We start from the raw sequence: 26783 nt of genomic DNA, 5'->3' as shown, positions 1-26783 counted from the left end.
TTATTTCTTAAGTGGATATTTTTGCACTATACAGTACGAAGCAATTTAAATTACTATAAAAAAAGTAGTAACTTACAGCAATATATTGCCTTTTCAGTGGAAAAGATATTGGTACTATTTCTAGATTGAAGTATTTTTGCCTATGGGCCGAGATATTTGATTTTTCTATAACTGCTACCGTCATTTCTGAAGAGAATACTTTTTCTTCTGGTAGAAATTAAGTTCTACTCTATCGCGAATACTTTATTTTCATAGTTACTGTAATCTGATTTGGCAACACTGGGCTTCAATGCGTCAGTTATTATTGTTTGTTTTTGTTTTCTTATCTGCTACTAAATACTCTTAATTTAGTGAGCTCAGTGAGCGTGCTGAAGTGCTGAGAACAGCCCTGTTACTGACGAAATCGCTTCTGTGTGAGGCGAAATTTATTTATTTAGGTATTTTTTTTTTTATTGTTCTGATAGTTGAGGGTGTATTTTCCGATTATTCTTTTTTTTGGAACATACAGTTAGAAATAAAATCTTCCGTATCGGTTAATACATCAGAAAGTAAACATTGAAATGAATGCGGTTTTATTGCAGCTGACTCAGCTGCTCTCCTTTAAATTACTGTGATACTTTTTGACTTCTAATTGACAATTATTATATATCTCTGTAGTTTTCTCTTTGGGATGTTTTCTTGATTAATAGAATAATTATTTAAAGATGGAATTTCAAAAACACACCAGAAATTTTGGCCGAATCCAAAAACATTAATAGGCGAAATGTTAAATCAATTTTCTATAAAATATTTAAATATCTTTTGGTGGTTTTTTCTTTGTTCGTAAAATTACAATACAGCTGCCCCCTCCCATTAAGTTTATCGCATTTTTTAAAAAACAATCTTAATTTGTATATCATTTGCGTCTTTGGTTTCGGTTTATAAATTTTCAGTCCGATCCAGTTCTTAATTCCAGACTGATTTAAATTTCGATTTTCTTAAAATCCTTATTACTCTTGAAATTTTACTAATGAACATTTAACCCCATGCTTTCTAATATTACTTTTAGCATCAGTATAATACTTCATGAGATGTATATTGACTTGAATAGTTTATTTTACATAGATAAAATTTTGTAAATCCAATTTTAAGTTTTAAATACTAAGACCATTTTATTTTATTTTTTATTTATTTATATCTGCAAAACTGCATAAAAATCTAAGATTAAAGTATTGTAATATTTATTTTCATTATACTTTTCAGTATTGTTTTTCTAATATTAATTTCTTTATAGCTTTATTTTTTTAGATTAAAAAAAAAAGAAACTGAAAATATTCATTCAGTATTATGATTCATTTATGAAATTAGCTTATTGAATTAATATCATGGAACCTCAAAACAAAGGAAAAATTAGCTACTTAATAAGAGATGCAATATTTTCAATTCTAGATTTACATCTACATTACTTAACATGAATTGCATAATGACAAAGAAGTGGAAAAGCAGTATTTTTACAAATTATTTTGTTTTGTAGAAAATGTAGATTAATTTAAGGATTTCTCAACCATTTATTTCTCATCCTTCCCTACATAAGTTTTTGTGTACTTTTTTAAAGCTTTCTCTTTAATAAAATGTTATAAACATCTTTAAATATAACTTAGGAAACTTCTAATTTTATATGTATGAGCTAATTAATTTTTTCTACTTTTTTGAATCAGTTATTGAGGTAAATGTTAATTATTGTTAAATTTGTAAGCATCTAGTAGTGAGCTTGAAAACTTTTGACAAATAATAATAATAAAAAAAAAACTTTTAGATCAGTATCCTTTAGCTCTTGTGAAACATTTTATGTTGTATTACTACTCTCTAAATTAACAAACTACTACTGTTCTAAATTGAATCTAAAAATTATTATAATGCCTTACCTATAATATGCCTTTAATTTTTAGATCAATTTTGATTTGATTTTACTTTTGAATTTTTAAATTTCATTTAATAATATAATGTTATATATATATATATATATATATAATGCAATTTGGGCATATTATTTATAAAAATATGTAAAAATTACTTTAAATGTTTTTGTTTATATGTGCAGAAAAATCCATATATTTACCCAGTGCTGTGTCTATTGTTCTTATTTGATTTTTCTGATTTTCTAGACTGTAGTTGACTGATTATATATGAAACAGCCATTAGTAAATCAGAATGGTGAAAGAACTTCAGGTAATTATAATGCTAATAATTAGTCCCTTTTGATGTTTGAAATTTTCAATAATGACAAAATATTTCTGATATGTGCAGATCTTTTATATTCCTTTAATTTATTTTTTAATTTTTTTTGATATTTCTTTTTATTCTGGGTGCTTTTTAAAATTTGGCAATATTTATGACTTTAACTTGTAAATACAAACAACGCAGAATTTTTTTTATAACAAAGGCCCACTAATAGTCTTTTGTTAAAAAATCTAGGAATTTTTCAAAATCTATAATTTTTTCTCTCATAACCTTCATAGGGGGCTCAGAAGGAAGGCTTTAGAGCAGCAAATATAGGAAAAATAAATATTTATTTATTTTTAAAAATTCAGGATTTGAATCGTATTATGTTGAAAGTCATGTTTGAAATACAGCTTGTATGCAAAATTATATGATACAGGTTTATATGCACAAAAAAAATATTTAATTATTAGCTTATTGCCTGCTTTGATTCTATAAAATAAGGAGTAATAGTCATTTTATTTGAGGTCTAAATAATCTTATATATGTACTAATGTTCCAAAAATATATGTGTCCATTGAAGGATTAATAAATTGGTATTAATTGTTCAAAATAATTTTTAGACATTATTTTCCATTATCTGTTAAAAAATAATATTATATCCACTCACACACATGCTCAAAATGCATTTTAATGGTGGGGGGAATGTATAATTGAGTCGAGGAAGAATAATTTGTCTTGTTTAATATTTAAAAATTAGCACAAATTATTTATGCTGATTGTTTAAGCTTTCTTATGCATAAAAAATAGTACATGGCGTATTAAGTATATTTTTAAAGTTTGTCTTCCTTCACTGTTGTTCAATCATCTAAATCATTTTTCTCTGTAATATTTAAAAGTCTATACATCTGAGATTCTGATTTGAAAATATCAAAGGCAAAAAGTTACATTATAAAAAATATTCTGGCATTTTCATGCAAAACTAATTTTGAAAAGAGCTTTAAATTCTTTAATTTTTTTTAATACTTAAATCATGCATTATTTCATAATTTTATATTGCAAAGTTCTTTAGAAGGTGCTTGTGTTTTGAATAATTGGAAATATAATAGATTCTCAGTATATATGCTTAAAGTATGTATAAACCTAGTTACTTTTCTTTTTTAAATCATAAATGTATTATGATCATTGCATATTGTTTCATTAAGAAAAATCTCTTTTGCTGTCTTGCCTATACATCTAAGGATGTGCTGAATTCTAATTGCAAAGTTAATTGGAAATGCTTTATTATTTAATAGGATACATTTTTAAGATTTATTCAGACTTGTTTACAATCCACCTTTTTTTTAAAAATTAAAATTAAAAAATCTTAACCAGAATTTAAAAATACCATGAAAATATTCAGGTTTTTAATTTTTTTTTTTTAAGTATAGCTCTTGTCATTATCAATAAAAACTATCAAATATGTAAGTCGTTTAAGAATTATCTTTTAAGTTGTAAAATTTACGTTAAAATTACTGGTTGATGTAATGTTTTTTTCTCTCGTTATGCATGTTTATCACATAGTTTTAAAGTTTAACTTTGGAAATTACATTCTGTGTAATTTTATGATTCAAATGTTATATGCAGTAGTTTATATGATATACAATATTTTTTGGCTAAATGTTTCAGGTTTTATGTTAGGAGGGCTTTTTTTTTATAGAATCCTTATATATATATATATATATATAGTATTATTATTTTTTTTTCTTTAAGGCTAAAGTATTATATGATTTTGAAGCCCAGCCTGATTCAGGAGAGTTAAATATCTGGACAGGAGAGATAGTTACTATTACCAATCAAGTATGTGACTTCCAATTTGTGGTCATTGTGTTGTATTTTTAGTTGATTTATATGAAATTCATATAGAAACATCATAATTTCTCTAGTAGACTTTTGATTCTGTCCTTAAATATTTCAATTTGCTATTCAGAAATAATTAATTACTTCTTCATAAAGTATTGCAAAAAAATAGGAATGAGTAAAGTAAATTCTAAGTATTTTTAAGTGCAATTCATGTTAGCAGCCTTCATATTTTATTTATTTGCTAGTTTGTAGACTATTAATATAATGTAATCTCATTGGTAGAGAATTTTAGAAAAGAAAATAATCATTGTGGAAATATTAAACACAGCCTAAATTTAAATAAAATATTTTCAGTTTTTTTTTCTAATTATATTATAATCAGTCTTTATGTTAACATATTAACTGCCAATAACTCATAGTTGGTGGTTTTATTGAGAATCCTGACTGAAAGTTACCTTGAAGAAATTTCGTAATGATTGTAGATTATATGATATCAGAAACCAGAAGAATATCTTGTTAAAAGTTTTATATTTGTAAACTTTTTTTTGTAATTTTTTTTATCCTGTAAAGTTAAATCTCATTTAATTAATTTGAGCTAATTAAAAAATTATAAGTGAAACATGAGATGGAATTCAGAATTCCATGTAATAAAACACTGTTCTGATTATTAATATTCAAAATAATATTTTTTTAATTCCAAATATACAAAAAACTTTTAATTTCACGTATAGTTTTTTTTTTTTTTTTGCAATGAATGGATTTTTTCCCAAGAAAAAGTATATTTGCTGTTAGATAGTTGCTAGAAAACCTTTTTGCATTGAGTGTATGTGCATGGTTCATACTTGCTGCCACTCTAGCCAACATTTTGGTTCATTGTTAGAATTGTGACTTCTAAAAAAAATTCTAATTTATTTTAATTATGATTTTATTAAAATACTTTAATCACAGTGTTTCTGTTGCATTTTCTGCTCTCTCATTTGGTGGCATTGACTTTTCTCAAAAATATTTTGCCAAATATAAGAATAAGTTCACTATTTAAAGTTAAAAAATTTCTTGTTCTATGTTTCAAATATATTTAAGGAAAGAATTCCATTAAATCCCCTCACCCCCTTTTTAAATTTAAGATATGAGGAAGAACTTGTGGAAATAATTTGCATAAATGAATTCTTCTTTTGCAGAGCTGATTTTTTGTATGTTTACTAAATATTAATTGTAATTGGAAAGGAAGTGCATCAAACTGCACTCTATAAAGTATTTTAAACCCATAAATTGACAGATATTAGTTAATAACTACCACCAAACTCTTGCTTTGTTAATACTCTGTTGCATTGCAAATTACTCTTCTTTTCCAATGATACTATGATGATCAGTAATAAATCAGACCGCATTTTAAACTTTGTTTCATGGAATTTCTTTGAATTTAGAGCATTAAATTTCCCCTGAGAGCTGTTGTAATTATTGTGATTATATAACCTCATATGCATTATAAGATGATCTAAGAAAATTAATTCGGAAAATGATACTTATACAAGATGCCCATTAAAGTCTTAAGCCACCTGCTACCTTAACAACAAAATACAAACAGCTTAGTTATAAAAGTGGTATCTGGTTTAAAAGTATAGCTATATGCCGAGTGTTGAGGCTAATTACAGGGCTAGCTAGTGTCAAAATTTCGAGGTAGCATTATTATTTAAAAAGAATATGAAATCCCCCCCTCCCCCAAAAAAATTAGATAGGCCACCTTGCACATGTATCTAGATTAGAATTAAAAGAAAGCTACTGTTGTTGAGCTATGAATTCTTCAAGAAATGAGCACTCATTATATGGCTGATTGTTCTTTTTGTCAGCCCCAATATTCGATATTATGGAATTTAAGCAATGGCAGGATATTTATAGAATCAAATTCTACAGAAAAAACACATAAAAACATTCTACAGAAGTTCTAAGTATTGTGCCGCCTAAAATGCAGTGGGTATTGAAAATTCCATTAGCATTAATTTACAAGCATATTTGATGTTGAACTTTGATGACATATCTGGGATTTTAAAGTGCCTACTAATATGTTTTCGGTCAATGAACATGTTATGTAAAAAATGTGCCTCCTCCATCCACATTATGTCTATGAGGAGCTTTTGCTGGATCTCTAAGTAGTGCATGATAAAGTTGTGCAACCTCTAACAATATCATTTGCCAGTAGTTCTTTCAAAAGTGTTGGCTAGTGTGGAGATGAAAGTTTTGGAAATCACAACCAAACAAATGTTTTATATCCTGTTAGGGAAAAGAACTAGTGTACTACTCTATTGCACTATAGTGCTGTACTACTATATTGTATTCAAATTCTGTTTTAACACTGTTGCAAAAAATTGCGTTTCTTGTTGCTTAACGAGAGGGAAAAAATTATGAAGGATTTGTATATAATTTGCATTTAAAAGGAAAACCATCTTTGTGTATGTCATATTCCTTGCAATTTTAGAAATTCTGTGGATGTATATTTAGTATATAAAAGTTTTATTTCTCACAAATTTGATCAGAACATTAGCATTGAATTATCGAAACCATTTCTTTTTGTGTAAATATGGAATTCATTAATTTAAGTACTGGTTATTTCCATGGTGCTTTTGTTTTCATTTTTTTCTAGGATGTCTGTCCAATGCATTGAAATAATGGAAATTAAATTAACATTAACAATCTATAATACTTTAAAAAAAGTTATTGAATGTTATAATGAAAATAGTAAGGGGCAAAACTACAAATAATTTTTAAAATTCTCAAAGTAAAATAGTATATTACTTCCTGTGATGTAGTGATGAATCTTTGATTCTTTTTTATTTCTGAAAGAAATACATTATAATAAATATTCTGTTATGAAAGAAAAAGGCCTTTCTTTTTATTGCTACAGTAACACGTAACTGTCTCTTGTAATGTTTCAAATATGAGAAATATTTTACTAGAAATAGAATAAATAAGAAATATTTCTAAATTTCAGCATCTAAGCCATTTTTTTTATTATTTATAATTTCTTGATCATATTTTTTCTATTTTGGTATAAATTTGATGTTTTAAGATTATAGATGAAATTAAGTAGGAAAATAAAAATTGTGAATAAAAGTTAATTTTGGAAATATATTTTATTAAATATGAGTTTTCTTCTTCAAAGACTGAGCTTCATTACTACGGTGTAGCATTATGTTTTAAATATCAAGCAAAAATGGGGACTCACAAAAGGTTAAAAGATAATACAAAAATTTATAATATATTAATATTCATGAGGTAGTGAGAAAATTGCTAATTTTACTATGGTTAATACAAATCTGTTCTTAACAATATGAAACAAATATAAAGTGAAAACATGCCTTTTCAATTTGTGTTATTTGCTTAGAAATAATGTACATGTATCATTGCAATTTATTCAATGACTAAAAACTGGGACCCATGGCATAAGACTGGCATTCTTATGTGAGTGTGTACTTGATTTCACTTCCACATATCTAATTAGCAAAATTTCTTTACCTCTTTTTCTGTGCAGGAGTTGAATAAACTGAATATGCTTATATGTGAAATTGAAATGAACTCATAACTATAATTGATTTTGTGAAGAAACTTCATTGTGAATTCTCATTCCATTACAGCTAAACACTGATGTCAGCAATAAATATTCCATATGAATTAAACACCATTTCTGGAGTAAGCAGTAATGGTCTGTTTTCCCTGATGAAACCATTCTGGTTGTGTTCATCCTTTCATTACTTACTATGTCTAGGTTCTTTGCCCTCCAGGATATTGCCTTTTTTAGCTGTTATCTATTCATGTAGAAATTAATTTTTCTGAAATTTTTTTTGCTTATTATTTTCAGACTGTGTAGTATTGAAATGATCATTTCTCCCTATCAAAATTGCACTCCTTCTCATACTAAGTGTTAAAATTTTACTAACTTTTCATCCTCTCTATAATTTTCTCATTCCCCCCACCCAAAATTTCATTCCCGTGGTCTTCATTTTCTACACATTTATAACAAATTTTATAACTTTGAAAAGTGTATATTCTGAATTAAAAAAATAAAATAGTATATTCTTGAAAGATAGTGCTTAAATGAAATATCTTGAAAAATATTTTCTGCAACAAATGAAATACATCACAAATATAAGTGCAATATTGAATATATATTTTTATTTATTATCTTTTAAATCATATTTTTGGAAGATCTTAATCAGCTGTAGAGGGCTTATTCTGGAAATTTTTATTTACTTAAAAACTTATACTATTAATTATGTTTATTTTTCTGCCATTTGCAAGGGCTAGTCTTACAATCTCCTCAATATGTTTCCTGTTTCCTTCCTGTAATGTAGCTTTTCAAGTACTTCATTCTTTAGGCTAAGGTAATTTTTTCATCTACTTAATGCCTATTATCCTTGTTCAGAATTTATCGTTTGAATTTGACAACGCTCTCAGCGAACATCGGTACTGATGTTGCAGCGATGTTTTCTGGTTCCCATTTCAGTTTTTCTTGAATATCTTTAAAACTCCCCAGTTCTCACATTACAAGCTTATATCAAATTATAGAATATAAAATTCCTTATATCTTCAGACTTTTATTTTTCTTCCAAGTTTTAATATTTTTGCAAATATGGGTTCTAAACTACTTTTTCGTTTTCAGTAATTTACGACAATTTAGATCATCACATCCGCATGTTACCAGCAAGAAATTTTTTTTTTTAATGTGCTTTCATTAAAAAAAATTCATAGTTGAAACACCATTTGTTATTTTTTTATTAATTTTTTACTGTTTCCAATAGTTCTCCGACTCCCTATATTTTTGCAATTTTCACCCCCTAAACGTCGTTTGGGAGCCCATATTGTATGGTGATTCTTTATCCTCTTGATACCTACTATCACCATTCTGAATTTGTCGGGCGAATTCGGCAACACCCTGTATATATAATGTTGGACTACTTATTAATCTCTTTTCTTATCTTGAAAGTATTTATTATAAAATTTAATTTATTTGAAAGTGTTTATTATAAAATGATATCAATTTTAATCACATTGTTATTGCTTTGAATCTTGACTTAGTGTTAGTCATTCTGATTTTTTTTTTTTTTTTTAGGATATAGGGGGAGGATGGTGGGAAGGAAGGAATAGCAATGGTGATCATGGTTTGTTTCCTTCTTCATATGTTGAGGTAATAAAAGTTTATTATATGTTGATTTTGAAGAATTAAAATATTATATGTAATAATTTAGCGTCTGTTCCTGGCATTTCACAGATCATTATTTTCATATGGAATTCTTTAAGATAGCTAGTGGAGTGACTGTCATTCTCGATTTTCTTATCATTACAAAAACAGCGTTGTTGGATGGGTTTTACGTTACTGACGTACAATTTGTTTAAATTTTAATTATTTTTATATGCAAAAATAATTAAAATTTATTCGTAAATTTTTATTATGGTGAAAATATAAATAGGTGATGGATTGCAAAATTCCTACTTGATGCCAATATCCATTTATCTTTAAACAAAAAATAGTTTCTCGAAAAAAGTCAAGATTTTTTTCTGCGGATACCTTATTTACGTCATTATAAATGGAATCTCAAATGTTCCCGAACTCTAATTTTTCCCATGTTTTGGGGGTTGGCAAAAACTGCGTCTCAGCTATCTGGGCATACTCTAATAATGGTGGAGTTTAAATCGGAAATAATTTATAGCTAAGATTTTATTGTTTTAATCACATCAGTTAAGGTTCAGTATGATTATCCTACGTTTTTCGTCCTGCAAGTATAATTTTGGTTGGAGATGGGAAAAACAGTTTTTTACTTTTTCTTAGAGTAGTCATATGCAATACCTCCAATTCTAAAAGTAACTTGCACATAAAATGTGGAGCATAAAATTATGCCTAAAATGATTACTAATATTATATATATAAATATTACTAATATTATAAATTTCGTGGAAGAACTATAACTACAATCTGTTATTAAAACTGTGATGATTTTTCAATTCTCAAAGAAAAAAAAAAAAAACTTTCGAAAGATGGTGCATACAATCAAAGAACTAATCTAAATAAATATCATATGAAACATTTTTTATTTTTATACGTATGTGTTGGTGCATCAATTCCAGAGCGGTAATTGAGTGTAAAAGTTTGGAGGAAGCATTCCATCTAAGATTATGCCTCATTCCTGTGAATATGGAAACCCTTTTTCGCGGGATTGTTCTCACTCATTGGCTATTATAATTGTATATTTAGTATGGATAAAATTAGAGAATATGATAATAAAATATATCAAACACGGAAAAAAATACATTAAAAAAATTAATACAACTATGCACCATTCTGTGATGATGAACTATAACTTCCATTCCTTCGGAGTCTTCTGAGATTTCTTCATCCCTCATGTGAAGCATTTGCTCATTGGTTTGATCATTGCCTCCTGTAATAAGCCTTACAACAGTCTCAGGAAAAACAATTTTAGTTTATGAATTCCTTTTGTAGTTCACATAATTCATTAAGAAATGGCGACTTGACTCTCTGTAACAGAAAGTCGACTTTCGTTTGTAGAATATAGTCATCAAAAGAAACTACTTGGGGAGAATACACTGCAGTCGGACTGTAGCATGCATGCAGGGTAAAAATTTATGATAGCTCTGTTTGTAAGTAAGGTTGATGATACCTTGAATAGTTTGTTTCCACATGCTTGCAAAGTCACTTCTTAGAAAAATTTCAATTTCGCTTCACAACTTGTACTATTTTGTACTCAAAATTAAATATTCTGACAAGTTCAAATGTGGCGTGTTTACGTAAGGCATGAAGTGGTTTTGGCAAACCAAGAAACATGGTCCATCGTCTACTTTAATATTTGTTGTTGGATAATTATTTAATTCAGCAAATAAAGAACATTATGATATACGTATTTTGTTTTGCTTTTGAAGGGCAAAATTCTTTAACAGATATTTTCTTTTTATTGGAGTTTATTTCACTGTTGGTGAGTAAAAAATTCTCCGTTACTCTAGGGATATTTTTCTTTTCTTTGTTTCTTTTTAAAAAAAATCTTTTTTAGGTTTTCTTTTTGCTGATAACAGATCGAATATTCTATTTAGTTTATACTATAATTAATAAAATATGTATTTCTTTAAAGGTTATTGAAAATTCTCAACCAGCAAACACTGGACAATCATTTCGCTCTCCTGAATATTCAGCAGACGATATCCAAGTCCTAAGTAGGCAAGAAAATGAAGGTGCTCAAGATTGGGAAGACAGTTGGGATGAAGATACGGGTAGTGGTAATCAGGTATATTTGACTTTGTAAATTCAGTTAATCAAAAATGTCACAAGTTCAAGAAAGAAATTTAAATTATTTTTTAATTTCTGCTTGGTTTTTCTTTTAATTTGATTTTCAATTCTGAAATTTAGAAAATGAATCTTTTTTACCATTTTTGAATGTCTCCAATTATATTTTATTAATTCATGATACTTCCAAATAAGTTGGATAAGGCTTATTCAGGGCATTGTAGATGCAATAGCCAAATTAGATTGTCGATGCAGTATTTCCAGTTTTTGAATAAGTGAAGAATTTTCTGTTTTTCTTGGCTTATCAGGCTCTTATAGCCATGTGCGTCAGATTTAGTTAGACTTACTATACTGTTTTGTCTTTAAATAATTTTAACCTTCTTGAACCGGATGTGTTGCATCACTATTAGCAATCTTATTCATGTTTTTTTTTGTTTATATCGTGCTACATGCATTTAGCATGTCTATAATAAACAAAGAGGTATAAAACTGAAGTAATTATCGATGGTATAATTCGTGTAAAATGTTTCGATTGCGAAACTTGTTTTAAAGATAAAGCATTTTCGTACAGGAGGGAAACAAAACTTATTACTATTTTGTTCTTTTATTTATTTATTTATTTTATTTCTAAATTAAATTTTTTCTTACTGTAAAGCATTCAGTATCTTCTGTTTATATATGATTTTAAAAAGAAAATGGCTTTTTAATTCCAGAAAACTAATGATGCCTCTAAAGATACTCCAGCAGGATTTTTGTCTGTTCCTTCTATTGAGAAGAAAAGTAGCAGTACTGGTGATTTGACGGTGATTGCCAGAGGAGATGCTAGTGGTAAATTAGGAATAAAGAAAAGTTTTAACAGGTGATTTAGTTTACTGTATTCTATTTTACACATTAATCAAGAAAAAAAAATGGAATATCTTGCTATTTATATAAATGAGAAATGCGTTGTACTTGATTTCCTCTATGAAATGTTTATTTAAATAGAAGGCTTATTTGACAATTAATTTGATTTTTGTTTTGGTCAAGTAAAAAAAATAAAAACTCATTTCACACTATCACAAATATCTTTTTCTGAGGGTTAATGATTTTCTACTATAATCACCTAAGAAGAATATAGATATATATTTTCAGTGATTTTTAAAAAAAATTCTTTTGTTCAGTTTTTGTTATTTGTCTTAAGATTAAAATTGCAAAACAGAAGATTTGAAAATTCATCGTAAGCCCCGTTCCGACCACCTGTGCGTATATGGAGACAGGCACATTTCCCCCTCTTCCTCCTCTCTTGTGGTTTTTTGATATTTGTTCCTCTTACCGACAATTTGCGGGAAGCTTCGGACCGACGTCCACAGCGGGGATGGTCCAACAATGGGTCAGTCGACAGATTCCTGACCTAATCCGTAAGGCCAAGGGTCGTCGGAATCCGGCTTTAGTTAATTTTTTAAAGATATTCCTGTGTTTGGTAAAATAAAACTTACAAATTAGTAATAATAGTAATTTTCTATTAATAGTTAATGAATTACAGGAATTGCTAAAATAGTTAATTAATTATTATTATAATTATTACTTAAGTCACAAGAATATTTTCGGTCAGAAACTTTTTCAATAATCTTGAAATAGATTTTTGGGGCTAATTTTCAAAATAAGCTTTAAGAAAGTTACTTATGAATATTTCCCTGTCAACTATATATTTTTTCATTTTTAAGAAATTTTAAAATTGTTGTAGGTTGAAATATGTATGAATGAATTCATTTCTAAAATGAATGCTATTAAATATTTAATCAAGTCATTCTAATCAATTCATAAAATATCGCAGTGTGTATCTATTTTTATCGATCCTTTTACAAAATATTGTAGAGGAGTTCGTTCTTAGGTCATTTGCTACCAGATAAAAAGAAAGAATTCATTCATTGAACTGTATTGCTATAGTAGATGCACTGTTGAAATTGCATAAAATCTATGCTCCTATTTAAAATAGTATGAATTGTTATAAAATTTTAAAATAAATGGGTTTTTCTTTCAGATTTTCCGCGTTTGTGAAATCTGGGGGAGAAATGTTTATTTTAGGAGAAACAAGTGTTACTGTATCTCCTGATGATTATGTTGAAATAATGGTGAGCTTTTCCATTGTTGATTCTTGAAGTGCATTTTAATTCAAAAACTATATGCTTTTAATACAGCATATTTAGCTGGATGTATTTGGAAATCATCTTCTCTGAAGTATGCTCAACAGTTTAGGATTCTTATATATAATACAGGTTTTCCACTCTAATCATGACCCAACAGCTTACTCTTCTAAGTGATTAAAGATAGGCATGTACCTCCATTTCAAATGATTTAAGGAACTATTTATTATTTATTTTGTTTGTAGAAATGAATATATTTGTGGAAAAATTTGCAAAGTTTAAATTTTTGTGTTGCCTATCAGCCCTATAAGTCTTATATTCTAAAATATTCTTATCATATTAACATTTTAAACGAACAAAAAAAAAAAAAAAACAAAAAAAAAAACAAAAAAAAAAAACAACAACAACAAAAAAATGAAAAACAAGTTCCATTCTTTTACAACAAAGTTGATTGAGTTAGGAAGCTTTGAATTTGATTGTTTGAAGCTAATCCACAGCCACTACTTTTTTGAAGCATCTGTTGAATGGAATATTCTCCCTCAGTTTAACCATTGAAATAGTTTAAAATCATATAAAACAGAGATATTCAAAACATTATAAACAGGGTTAATTGCCGTAAAATAAATATCTATACAAGGGGTTTTTCTTGTTTTACACTTCAGAATTATTTTATTATGCCCACTATATAATCTTATGTATTGCTTGTGATATTTTGTTGCTGTTTTTTGTATTACCTATTTGCAGCAGCTAACCGAGATTTTCTGCATAACTACCCACTTCTTCATTTTAGACTTTCTTTGGCTTAAATAAGCTGTTAATATTTGCATCCAAATCAGTTTTTCAATTGATCAATTTTCATTCATCAATTTTTTAAATTTATAAAAGAGAAATTTGTGATTTAGTCTTGATGTAAATCAATATTGTTCAACGATTAAAACTTCTGCAATTTTTCTTACATTACTATACAAAGCACTACGGTTTCGGTGTTAATATTTCTTTATTTTTTCAGTAGCATTCATTAGAAAGTTTAATTGTTGAAAAATGTTTTCTTTTTGTGCATACTGATGTTATGTTAATTTATTTTGTTATTAATTTTGCTATCACAATTGATTTTTGTAGTTTTGTGATATTTAGCAAAGATTTAAGATGTGTTTTTTTAAAAGCTTTGTATGATATTGATGTAATTTGTTTAATTAAAGGAGGAGGATGGCGAAATCAGATGGGTTACATCTGGTGAACCTTATTCTTGTACTGTTTCTAAGCCGAAAAAGGAAAGCAAACTAAGGGGTCTGAAAAGTTATATTGCTTACCAAATCACTCCATCAGTAAGTAAATCTTTATAGTTTCATGATAGCTTCATAAATTTTCATTGTTTTTAATTCAGTTGGTTATTATATATTTTAATTTTGAATTTCAAATTTTCTCTTGATTACTACTGAATTTAAATTTTAAAATTATTTTCTCTACAATTATTCTATCTGTGTACAAAACGAATCAAATGTGTAGCTTTGCTGGTAATTTCCAAGTTTATTGATTTCGGTCACTGAAAATTTTTATTGTAATGTACAAAATTTCTCAATGTATCTTTGAAAATGTGTTTAAAATATTTCTCATCCTTGATATTCTTTGATGGTAGTAATGTTTCTAAACCCGATACATTTTTTCAACAGTAAAATTCATGAAAATATTTACCCTTTTATATGAACTCAAATTTTAAAGTGAAACATTTAAAATTTAACAAACACTTTCTGTAAAAATTGAACTGTATATCCTATCCTCTTTCATTTGCTTAGCTTGGTTTTCATGTTGTAATGTCCTGATCTAGACTGATCAAATAGCGAAACAGAATTTCCAGACAATTCTTTATTTTACAGCCCTATATATACAAAGAACAACTTGTTCTAATCTTGGTTAAATAAATAATTTACACCTGTAGTAGGAGATATAGCAGTCAAAGTCGAAGGGTTTCTTGAAACTCCGTTGATTCTCGGACTCCGAATTCGTGGGCGTAGTCCAACAGTCCCTTGCAATTCGTTTCTTCTCTTCTCTTAAAAAAAATCTCCGCACTTTATTTCGGCGACAATCTCCGCCTCTTAATTTAAATTGGTCATTTGAGCTCTCTTTCGGCCAATCGGGGTTCAGCAATATGCTCTCTCAGCGGCGCCAGTAGGTCGTGGGAAGGTCCTTTCACAAAGAGAAACTTCTAGCATCCAAATGTTTGGACACCCCTTTCTCTTTGAAGGTACTATCAATACCTCTTGGCAAGAAATTCCACATGTGGTCTTTCATTGTAGTCGCTAATGAACAGATGCGAGACCACCCAGGTGAAAAGATCCACCATCTGGCTATCTGGAGTTTAGTAAGTAACAGCGACGATACAGCTGGCTGTAAATGTCTTATCAGTACTGGGAAACGGGGAATGTTACAATGTGCACTGTACTTAAGCAAAAAAAGAGGTATATATATAACATTATTTTATATGAAGCAGAATGCAGTTTGAAGACAGTGAAGATACTTTTAATTTCGTGACGTCGTTTTATTTCACTTTGAAGAAGCAGGCATATGTACAAGCGATGAGCACACAGAACGACACAGAAAAGGAATGAGGAAAAAGCTGTTGGACATTTTATCCCTGGTCTTATATAACCTATGATTTTGATAGGGAAAATATTTCTTTACAGTGCTAATGTATTATGAGATTTCGATAGGGATTTTCGTTATACGCATGGACAAGGTAGGGAAAACAGAGGGAGATTTTAAAAAAGAATTTGCCTGATCAGCGGTATTTTATCTTTTCATGCGCAGTGTGGGAAAGTTAGATTTTAGCTGATTCAACAATTTAACAAAGCTTCTCTTGAATTAATTAAGTAGAGACAGTGGAATTGGATCACAAAATAAGGGAATATTTTAGAATGAAGTTACTATGGGCTAAATTAAGATAAAATCTTGAAAATTAATTAAATTGAAATTAGAGTTAAAATATCATTACATATATATATATTTGTTCAGTAACTTAAGATTAATTCGCCTTTAGACTAATTTAACATATTGATGTAAAAAATATCATTTTAAATGAAAAAATTTACTTTTTGGGGTCTTATTCTTGAAAAAATTTGAAATTTTTCAAGCTTGCAATACTTTTGACTAGTAGTGTATATCAAAATGAAACTCATTATACAGTGCGATCAATAATTTTATTTTTAGTATAACATTATTCATACTATTTTTAATCAAGTATTTTTACTTACAGAAATATCTTTCTACCAATTTTATCTTTAAAAATTGACCTCTATTAAATTTAGCAGTACCTAATTTTTCAAGCTTTAACTAGAAATGTTTCAAGCTTTATCGTCCTCATGAACTGTGTGTATTCAATACTTCGTCTACGCAAGAAATAAATAACAACCGTTTCCTAACTATTAATGTCTTTCATATGGCAATCATTTTAACTTATTGTTTTGCCTTTTGTCATAAATCAAGTATTTACCTTCAATTTAATCGATTGCAGGTGATTCTCACTGTGGATTTAAAACTTAATCTTCATCAAAGAGAGACTGAGGAAAGTCAAATCATTTGATAGAATTTTCTAGTGCTTCCTGAGCTTGAGTTTGCTAATAGATATTAAGATAATATTTTCATGCAACCCTATTAATTCATCTTTAAACCATGAAAATTAATATTTTTCTTTTTAAGATTTAAAAAAATTATATCAATCAAATGACTTGAACAGATTAAAACCAATGCAAACATATTAGCTATTAAAAAAATTCCTTTATTTAGATTTTGTTAGTAGAAGTTATATTTATGTTATACTTAATTCAAATGAATGGTTTTAGAAATTTTCTTTTCCTTTAGTTTTCCAATATTGAAGTTAGTCGACGTTTCAAACATTTTGATTGGCTTCATGAACGATTGGAAACCAAATATGCTCTTATTCCTATACCTCCTCTTCCTGGAAAGCAATTTTCAGGTATGTTACTTTATATATTCTTGATTAGTATTCATTAGCCTTTGCATAATTTATGTTCTAAAAATTTTGAACATTTCATTTGTTAAATGAATTATTTGACATTTAAATTTTTTCTGGATCGTCTATTTAAGAGATATTAAATGTAGTCTCACAATACCTTTTCTAATATTTTAAAGCATATTATTCATGTGTTCATCCAGGATGTGAGCAATCATGAATGCAGGTATTGCCTGTCAGTTTTTATACTAAATGTTGAAGACTTACTTTTACCAGGGAAACATGTTTTTTTTGTATTCATTGTAGGTTTCAGTTTATCTATTAAGATTATTTGGCATGCTTTTTTATCAGAAATTTAATCGACTTTCTGATTCTAAATTTCTTTCAGAAATATATCAGTTTTTTTAAAAACTGTTTTTGCCTTTCCTGTCAGATGTTTTATGATTAATCTGTTATAGCATCACTTTGATCATATTTTCCATCTGTTAAGTCAAAATAGATATCTAGTAGCATTTAAAAGGCGTAATGCTAGCTATACTTGTTAGAATTGAAGAACTTTTTGTCTTTGCAATGCCTCTTCTATTGGGATTCCTGATTTAAAAAATTATTTGGTAAATATTTTCTTCTATTCTTCAGTTGGAAATATGACCTCGTTTCAAGATATTATTTTCAAATGAAGGCGTTTTCTTATCATAATTAACATTGGAAAATTTGAGATTTTCAGCAACTGATAAATTTACTGCTTAAAGAGAAATGTTTGACATGTTTTAGAGTTTAGAGATCAAAGTAATGTGAGATATTTATAAAAATGTGTTGTAATGCATTCTTTCATTTTCATTAACAATACATTTTGAAAATTTGGATTTTTAAAATGTATAGGTAATAAATTAAAGCATGCTGGAATTGAAGATTCCTAGCATTATACCTGTATTCATTTTAGTTATTGAAATCAGTGTATGCATTTTTTATAATCTCTTTAAAAATATGCATTGATTCGTATACTCTTTGGAGGTGAAACTTCGATAATAAATGTTTTTTGAAGTTATATAACAGAGCAAGTTTCAAACTTTTTAGGAAGGTATGAAGATATGTTCATTGAGCATCGCATGATACAGCTGCAAATGTGGGTAAATCGAATTTGTCGTCACCCAGTTCTTGGTCATAGTGATGTTTGGAAGCATTTTATAACCTGTACTGATGAAAAAGTAATTATGTTTTTTTTATTTAATAGTTGTGCAGATTTTAGAATGATTTCTTTGTTTTTGCATGTTAATCATCTTGGAAAATAATATGTATATCGTGATATCTATTACATTATAACTGATATGGTGGTGTTTTTTTTTATTAGCTCATGAGAGTTTAACAAGATATGACAATATTTTGCTTTGATCTTCTTTGAAAGATTACATACAGCTCATTTAAAAGATACTTCATGGATTCTTGATCTTAGACTTTTTCTCAAATATGTAAAAAAGGCTTCGATTTGTAGGTTATTCTACTTTGATAGGGTGCATTTGATCTCAAAAAGTATTACTCACTCAGATGTATAGCTTTAAACAATACTTCCTAATTTTTTAATATCTGTCTTTCAAATGAAAGTAAGATTTTTATTTAAATTTTCAATTTTATCTCAATCTATAAAATCATAACTATCAGTAAATATATTCTGAACACTTACAAAGTATATTTGTATATTAATTTTAAATATATATATATATATATATATAAACGTTTTTCTTTTTTGAGTAGTTTTTACAATCTTAAGTCAGAATTAGAGAAATCATGTAGTTTAAATTTGTGAACAATCTACATTTTTTTTTGGTTTGCAGTTTGATAGTGCTTCATGTAAATTAAGAGCATTTATACATCACACTTCATATTTTCCCATTGAATGAGTGAATATGAAAGTTAATTTTTAAGAAGTTAGTTCTCATATGAAAAGTTAGTTTTAAAAACTAATTTCTCTTCTACTCCCATATTCAAAACAGCGCTCAACTAATTAACCAGTCTTTCTTTTACTGTTACATAATTATATCATGATAAGAGAAGTTTTATTTGTTTTTTTTGCTTCATGTGTGTAGGATTATATTGTAATCAAGTCTCAGGACTTTTGCTTTCCTGACTTTCGATCATTTATTGCAACTTAATTTAATTTTTTTAAATTAACACATTTTATCTCCAATCATTAGCCTTTTCTTAAAATTATATGTAAATATTAGTCTGTTTACTCTTTGCTTCTTTATTCTGAAGATTTCTTGATTACCCTTTGTCGTTTTCTTCATAAATAAATAAAAATACAAATGTTCATCTATTCTTAGATGATTACATTGAAAGAAAGCACGGTCTTCCAAGCTGAACTACTAGTACTCAATAGAGCAGTCAAATGCGCAACCTCTCTCCGTTCATCAGATCCAATCACTATTTATGTCGACAATTAAGCAAGTATACAAGCTTCAAGTTCTCCAAAATCCAATAGCCAATTAGCAAGAGATACATTCTCCCTTTTTCTTGTAAATCCTCACATTAAAATCTCATGGATCAAGCCACATGTAGGCTATGACGGGAATGAAACTAATATAGCGGCTAGTGCTAATCAAGATTGGAATGTAATGAAGCTTCCAAGATGTCATCTGAAGAACATCCTCCAAACCGAGATGATGACAAAATGGGAAAAGGAATGGGAAGAAGGTGAAACGGCCCAGTCCACATTCAACATAATACAAAAAGTTTCTCTCTACGCGGCCAGCTGGAACAGAGTGGATGTCCTTTTCTTCACTGGACACTGCCCATTCCCGACATAGCTACACAGATTCCATCTGGCCAACTCTCCTTACTGTAGCTGTGGGGAGATACGATCCCCAATTCTCTATGCCACCGAATGCCTACTGATTCTCTCAGTGCACATAAGAAAGCCAGAAACAAGTCTCGAGGAAGAATGGTACAGGAGAGTTGCATCGAATATCCTTTCACGCAGCAAAATCCACTCCATAGTAAATCATATTCATAAATACCAAGACCTCTTCAAGACTACACAATAACTGAGACCAAAATGCCACTTGTCAAAATCAATTAAATTATTCATTCAAAAATGCAGTTCTCATGAAGGAAATCAAGAAATCCAAACACAGGACCCAGACTAACTATTATTATTCTGTATTTTCTTTTATTTATTTTTTCCTCTTCTTTTTTCTTCTTCCTTCTACCTTGTGGTCATCCGACTGGTTAGATAACTTAGTGTTATAGGCACGGGGACACAGGATGGTGTTATGTTATGTACTTAGACAAATGTAATTAAATTAATCAAATCTATATTTTTATGTGTTTAATATGTCATCAAAATGAGTCTTTGAATATCAAATCTCGTAGAAGGAATTGTAATGAAAGTAGCCTTAAGACTTTAATTTAAAACCATGTTTTAAATTTCTCAAAGTTGCCGTTTCATCACATTATTCGTAATTGAGCTTTCATAATCCTATAGATCACAGTATAATTTACTCTGATTTCTTATTATTATAATTTCTTGTTATGTTTTTTGTCACTAAACGCTTTACATTGTGAATGAAAATGTGTGATATCAGAATATTCGTTTTAAAAAATTGTACTTGTGGAGTAAGACTACAGTTAGTTAGCTACAAAGTGAAGTTATATAACTTAAATCCGGTGTGGACTTTTCCTTTCAAAATCCAACAAAGCTGTAAGAAATATTTCTCAGGCACTGAATTACGTTCTTCATCCGAAAAAAGTTCTGTTGATTTGTATTTAACAAAAATTCTTATATTTAGTATTAAATAATTAATTTCTTTTTATTTTCTATGCATAAGTACCATATGATATCTATTTAATATTTATAAATACTGCTTAAGCGAGTGTATCAACAAGGATATTTTACAAATGCATATTAATTGTAAGTTTTTTGTGAACATTGGAAGGTTATTAAAAAAAAAAGGAAAAAAAAATTATTCTTCCTGGTTATTGAAAAACCTTCAATATTTATCTATATAATTGATTGATAAAATACTATTAACGAAAAAAAAGTTGTAACACATGCTATGCTTAATGTTTTGTGTGAATATGACAGAGGGGAAAAAAGGGGGGGAAAAAGGAGATATTGTCTAGTGTAAAGGAGAAAAGCACCATTAAAAAAATACTATTTCCCTGTTATTATCTTTATTGTGCGCTTAAAATAAGAAGCTATGACTTGAGCTGCGATTATATGCTGTTTCTCTAACAGCTTTTGGTTTAAAGGGGATTTTTTATGGGATGACAAACTTTTACATCTTAATTACAATTACGAAATGTGTCTGCTAATGGATTAATATGTATTTGTATAAAATGATGAAAATCGAATAAATGCATGAAATAAGCAAATAAATAAGATTTTAAATATTGCAAAAAAAAAAAAATAAAAAAAAAAAACTGTATTTCCTCTGCTTATATCATTGCTAATGTTGGTTTCAAAATTTTGTGTTATTACTTGAAATTCCAATACATTTTGGATTATTTAATAATGTTCATCAACTTTTTATGCTAGTAAAAGGCTTCTTAATAATTATTAGGTATTTTAGGTATTATTTTCAATTTTGCAAATTAATGCTTATATCTTGGAAAATAACCTCAGCCTGTGTAATGGCCTGTTTGTTTTGGAGGTTTTTGCCCTCAAAAATTATAATAATTGTATACTGCTTTTGCATAAATTCTTATTTTTTATCATAGATGTGGAAAACTGGGAAAAGAAGAGCTGAAAAAGATGAACTTGTTGGTGCTTCATATTTTCATGCTATTAAAGCCCCTGATGCACCTTTAGACCCTTACCATGTGTAAGTAATGTTATGGTTTTAAAATTTTTATAAGTGAAGCAGTGTAATTTATTCATAATGTATTTAATGATAATTTATTTATTTACTTTAGAGATACTCAGGTTGAAAATTTTTCAAAGTTTTCGGCTAAAATGGATAATACTGTCAAACAGATGCATGCAACTGCTCAAGAGCTGTGTAAAAAGTACTCTGGATGTAAGTTGTGATACAAAATTCTTTTTTTCTTAGGATTAATTTAATATACTATCGATTAATACCCATATAATTAATTGCAAATTTCTATGTTTTGCTGTCTTATCATTTTTAAAGAAAATCTTTATGTAATTATTTTTAATTAGTAATATTAATTAATATCCAGATAAATAATAACGAGTTTCTATATTTTGTTGCTTTCCCATTTTGCATTTAGATACCAAAAGACTGTAATGGAAACATAATACAATCCAAAATATTAAATATGTTAATCATAAATGTGCTTTTGATTTTTTTCTCTCTCTTTGTCATTTCTTTCATCTTAAATTTATAAAAAGCAGATATATGTATGTTATATATATATAATATAAAAGGTAATATATGTATGGTGGCGGCTCGTCAGCTCAGAATTTAGCAGTGACGTAAAATTTATATTTTAAAAGATAGATCTATCAAAGATAATCTATCAAAATTGATACTGCCTTGTAAAAATTTTTCATCTGAATAATATTTGATCATCCATATAGTATTTTTCGAAAAGTGACTTCTAACAAAAGAAATATCTAGTAAACTAAATGTGCTCATGTCTCAGATAACAGGAATCGGAAACCTAAACTCATAAATGGCTTGTGGGAGGGAAAAAAATCAATGAAGGAAGGCAAACTTTGGAGGGAATGGAAAAAAGAAGCAGTTTGCTGCGTTTCAAGCCGAGGCCGATCGGATTGCAGCTCAGCTCTCTCTCTTTCTAATTCAAAATGAGAATGCTTGCTTTTTAACTCCAAAATTCAATCAATCAGTTGTGTACAGAATGGACTTTCATGGGCTATTCGCAAACCAGACCCCAGCCTGCATTTCTCTTGCTTGTTGTGATTCACTTGCCCAATTTCACGTTTTTATTGCTTTTTTCGTTTTGTTTTTAATTAATTCTCGAATCCGAAAATAAGTGAAGCACATTGAACTGTAAGAGTGGAAAAGAAAGCAAATTAGATAAAAGATAAAAATGCACTTTTATAAAAATAAATTCAGGAGGTGCTGCAATTTTGCCACCCTCTGCCACTTTATATATGTATGTATATTCCACATCTCATAAACGAATGAGCTGAATTGAAGCAAATTTTGTACACTTATTATTGTAGACAAAAAGATTAACGTAATTTTTTTAATGTACAAAATTCAATTGAATATTCAGTTAATTAGAAATTAAAGTTATGGCTTTCCCTCCAATAATTTGAAAGGACTTAGTCTATGTAGTCCTGGTAATTTTCGTGTTACAGATACCTTTCCAACGCTATTTAGTGTTTTTTGCTATGGAGAATACATTCCAATAAAAAAAAAGTTGGTGGTGCTATTTGAAAATTTTGAAATTTTATCACTGTAATCGTAACTGTTAGAGTTTAACTATTGTTTTTCATATGATTTTTGAGCGCATACATCAAAATACTTGAACCAAATTTTTTTTCTCTCATAAGAGATAAACATCATTTGTATACTATAAAAATAATATTGACCTTTAGAAAAATAATATTAACATGATCGACTATTCTTTTAATTATTTTTTATTATTGTGGTCATTATGTGTGATTTATTTCTCTGCTGAAAATATTTAATTTTTCATTACTTTGAGTGAAGCGATTTTATAAAATGCAACCTTGGTTAAAATTGCTTGCTGATTTTTAGAAAATTGCAAATGAAAAAAACACTTCAGATTTTTGAACTCAGTTTCAATTTAAAATATAATAATTAAATAAATTTTTTGACATATCTATTAAATTTGTAATAAAGTCTTCAAGTTATACGCATTCATAGTGACGATGCAAGAACTGTCGAATTGGCTGTGACAAAATTTTAAAGTCTATTAAATGCATGCGAAACATTTGATTCTTTAAATCATCAATCCTCAAAATAAGCGGATGTTCGCCGAAAAAATCTTAGAAACTCCATGTTTTGTTTCTAAAATAATTTTTTATTCATTATTTAGTGCCCAAGGACATTAAAGCTGTCGTGTTTACAAAATTTTTTAATTAACAAATAGTTTTATATAAAATGAATACAACTAAATTTAAAAACAATGAAACAGAAAAAATAATTGTAGAAACTAAATATTGATTGATAAAGTACGACTGTCTTATATAAAACTTGGGGGAGTGTTTAACTTAGCTTCACTCAAAGACGACTTGAACTCTTACCTAGGTTAACTCTTCAAAGTGTATCATTACGTCCAGTGAAATAATTCTAAGCATGACCGACTGTAAGAGTTTATCAACATGTTTTCACTTCATTAAACAGATATAACCAAAGTTCATGCGTTATTACACGATTAACTCCTTTGTTGGCTGTGTTAGAAAAATGCTAGGTTAATGTTTCACATTGAAGCTTGGTGTCTTTCAGAGAGAACAACTTCGATATTATGAATTTCTTAATTCAAGATATAAGTTTTCTTAAAAATTAATGAATCGAAAATTGTTTGAAGAAATGTTTCACAATTTTTTCCCGTCTCCTTTCCTTAACATAGATTTTATTGTGTGATAATGTGATGAAGATATTTAGAATTATCTAATGTAGAAGTTCCTCATTGATTAATTTTATTTTTGAACTGTTGTGAAATTAAAGATTAGTGAAAATACATAGTTGTATTGAAGAATACTTCTTGTAGAGCAGAATGAGAACAAATTAAACCACGTATTTAGAAACTAGCAAGAGTATTGGTTGCAGGAGAAGGATCAATTGCTATATATTAATACCCTTTTAATGAACTGTAGTATATAGCCGAATTTTTAACTTTATGTTCAGTAAGTCTTAGTTATGTTGCATTGTATCAACTTTTGATGAAATTAAAAAAAAAAAAAAAAAAAAAAAATCTTTTCATAATCATGAAACGGCTCTGAAACGAAAAATCAGTCAATTATGGTATTGCTATTTACTAATATTGAAATTATTCTAATTTTAATATGGCAGCGTAAGTAAGATCTTCACTCATAAATGCATTGCTAATCATTAACTCATTTTTTAACTCAGATAAATTTGGCAATTGTTATTCTGTTATTATTCTAATTGATCTATTGGTGATTGATAATTCAGTTTTATAAATCTTTGTAAAATTCTTTCTTAAAACGCAGTTTAAAGGACACAGAAAAATGATGAGCTTAATATATAATTTAACTTCTTTTGTACTTCTTTTATATGTTTGCAAAATATTAAGATGGGAGTTAGTAATTTTTTAATACTCTTTGAGAAGATTCGTAAGAATAAGTTTTAAAAGCATTAATATAGTATATTATATATCATAGATTCATCACTATCTGATAGAGTAATGGTGTACATGTTTTTCATTTCCTGAACCAAACTTTAACAATTTGCAGAAAACTGTGTCAATCTTAAACCTGACTTAATTCTATAAGTCGAGATTGTATTATGAATTCTTGATTTAATGCATTATATAACTCACATGATTTTTTATTTGTTGATTTATTACAATAATTGTATTTAATATCAGTAAGTAATTTAACCTCGAATTCTTCACTTCTTTCATTCATTTTTTCTTCTTAGCTTACAAAAGGGAATTTCACAAACTTGCTTCCTCTTTCAAAGAACTGGGTGACACTTTTGAGATGGAAACATCACCTTGTGAGTTATTTCAGTCGATAATTTTTTTGTAGTTTTCATGTTCTTTAGAATTCGTTCTAAAATTGTGGTTTACGAATTTTAGATTCGACGGATTTAACCAAAGCCATTAAAGTAACTGGAGAAACATATGAAGAAATTGGGGATTTATATGGTGAACAGGTAATTTACTAACTTTATAATTTCTTTTATATATAAAGGAATTCTTGTAATCGTTAATAAATTCAACTACATGAATTTTATGAATACCCTTATTTCAGACCTTCCAGAATCACCCCCCCGTCCGTTAAAAGAAATTACGTTTATTTGTGTATTTGTCTGTTTGTATACATGGCAATTTTAATACACAGTAGTTGCAATACATATGTACATACTTTGAGGCGTGATCTTTACACTAAACTTGTAACTTTCCCAAAATTTTGATGAAATGCATCAATGGTAACACAATCTGGCCATTTTTATGTATGTAAACTAATCATTTCAGAAACGTAAAGAAATAGATCATTGCAATTTATTATGTGGTTTATCATTGTGATTAGAGATTTGAAAAATCCTACTATTTTCTGCGTGATTATGTTGATTATCTTGCGGCTTATCTGCTCACATGTATGCGAATACGATGATTCAAAAATTTTGAGTTAGATGAGGGAAAATGATTATATTTCCTTTTGCCAAAACTTAATTTTTTTATCAAATTTTGGGCACAATCAATCGAAAAGATAATGTCCAAAATGTCA

General features: G+C 28.1%; 1 protein-coding gene across 1 annotated transcript in view; it reads left to right on the top strand.

Annotated features, from left to right (window-relative positions):
- Positions 1-285: 285 nt before the first annotated feature.
- LOC129960825 (sorting nexin lst-4-like) overlaps positions 286-26783 on the top strand; it is a 37820-nt gene continuing 11322 nt past the window's right edge. Inside the window, exons 1-14 of the mRNA XM_056074487.1 lie at positions 286-437; positions 2145-2208; positions 3952-4038; positions 9146-9220; positions 11175-11327; positions 12040-12185; positions 13347-13437; positions 14649-14774; positions 17305-17419; positions 18491-18621; positions 22130-22233; positions 22325-22428; positions 25972-26049; positions 26132-26208. Coding sequence (XP_055930462.1) covers positions 2191-2208; positions 3952-4038; positions 9146-9220; positions 11175-11327; positions 12040-12185; positions 13347-13437; positions 14649-14774; positions 17305-17419; positions 18491-18621; positions 22130-22233; positions 22325-22428; positions 25972-26049; positions 26132-26208 — 1305 coding nt within the window. The 5' untranslated portion in view covers positions 286-437; positions 2145-2190. The remainder of the gene's footprint in view (positions 438-2144; positions 2209-3951; positions 4039-9145; positions 9221-11174; positions 11328-12039; positions 12186-13346; positions 13438-14648; positions 14775-17304; positions 17420-18490; positions 18622-22129; positions 22234-22324; positions 22429-25971; positions 26050-26131; positions 26209-26783) is intronic.

The sequence above is a fragment of the Argiope bruennichi genome, chromosome X2 (genome assembly GCF_947563725.1).
Source record: "Argiope bruennichi chromosome X2, qqArgBrue1.1, whole genome shotgun sequence".
In the NCBI taxonomy this organism is placed as follows: Eukaryota; Metazoa; Arthropoda; class Arachnida; order Araneae; family Araneidae; genus Argiope; species Argiope bruennichi.
Note: the sequence above shows the minus strand (reverse complement) of the source record. Positions and strands in the feature narration are given on the sequence as shown.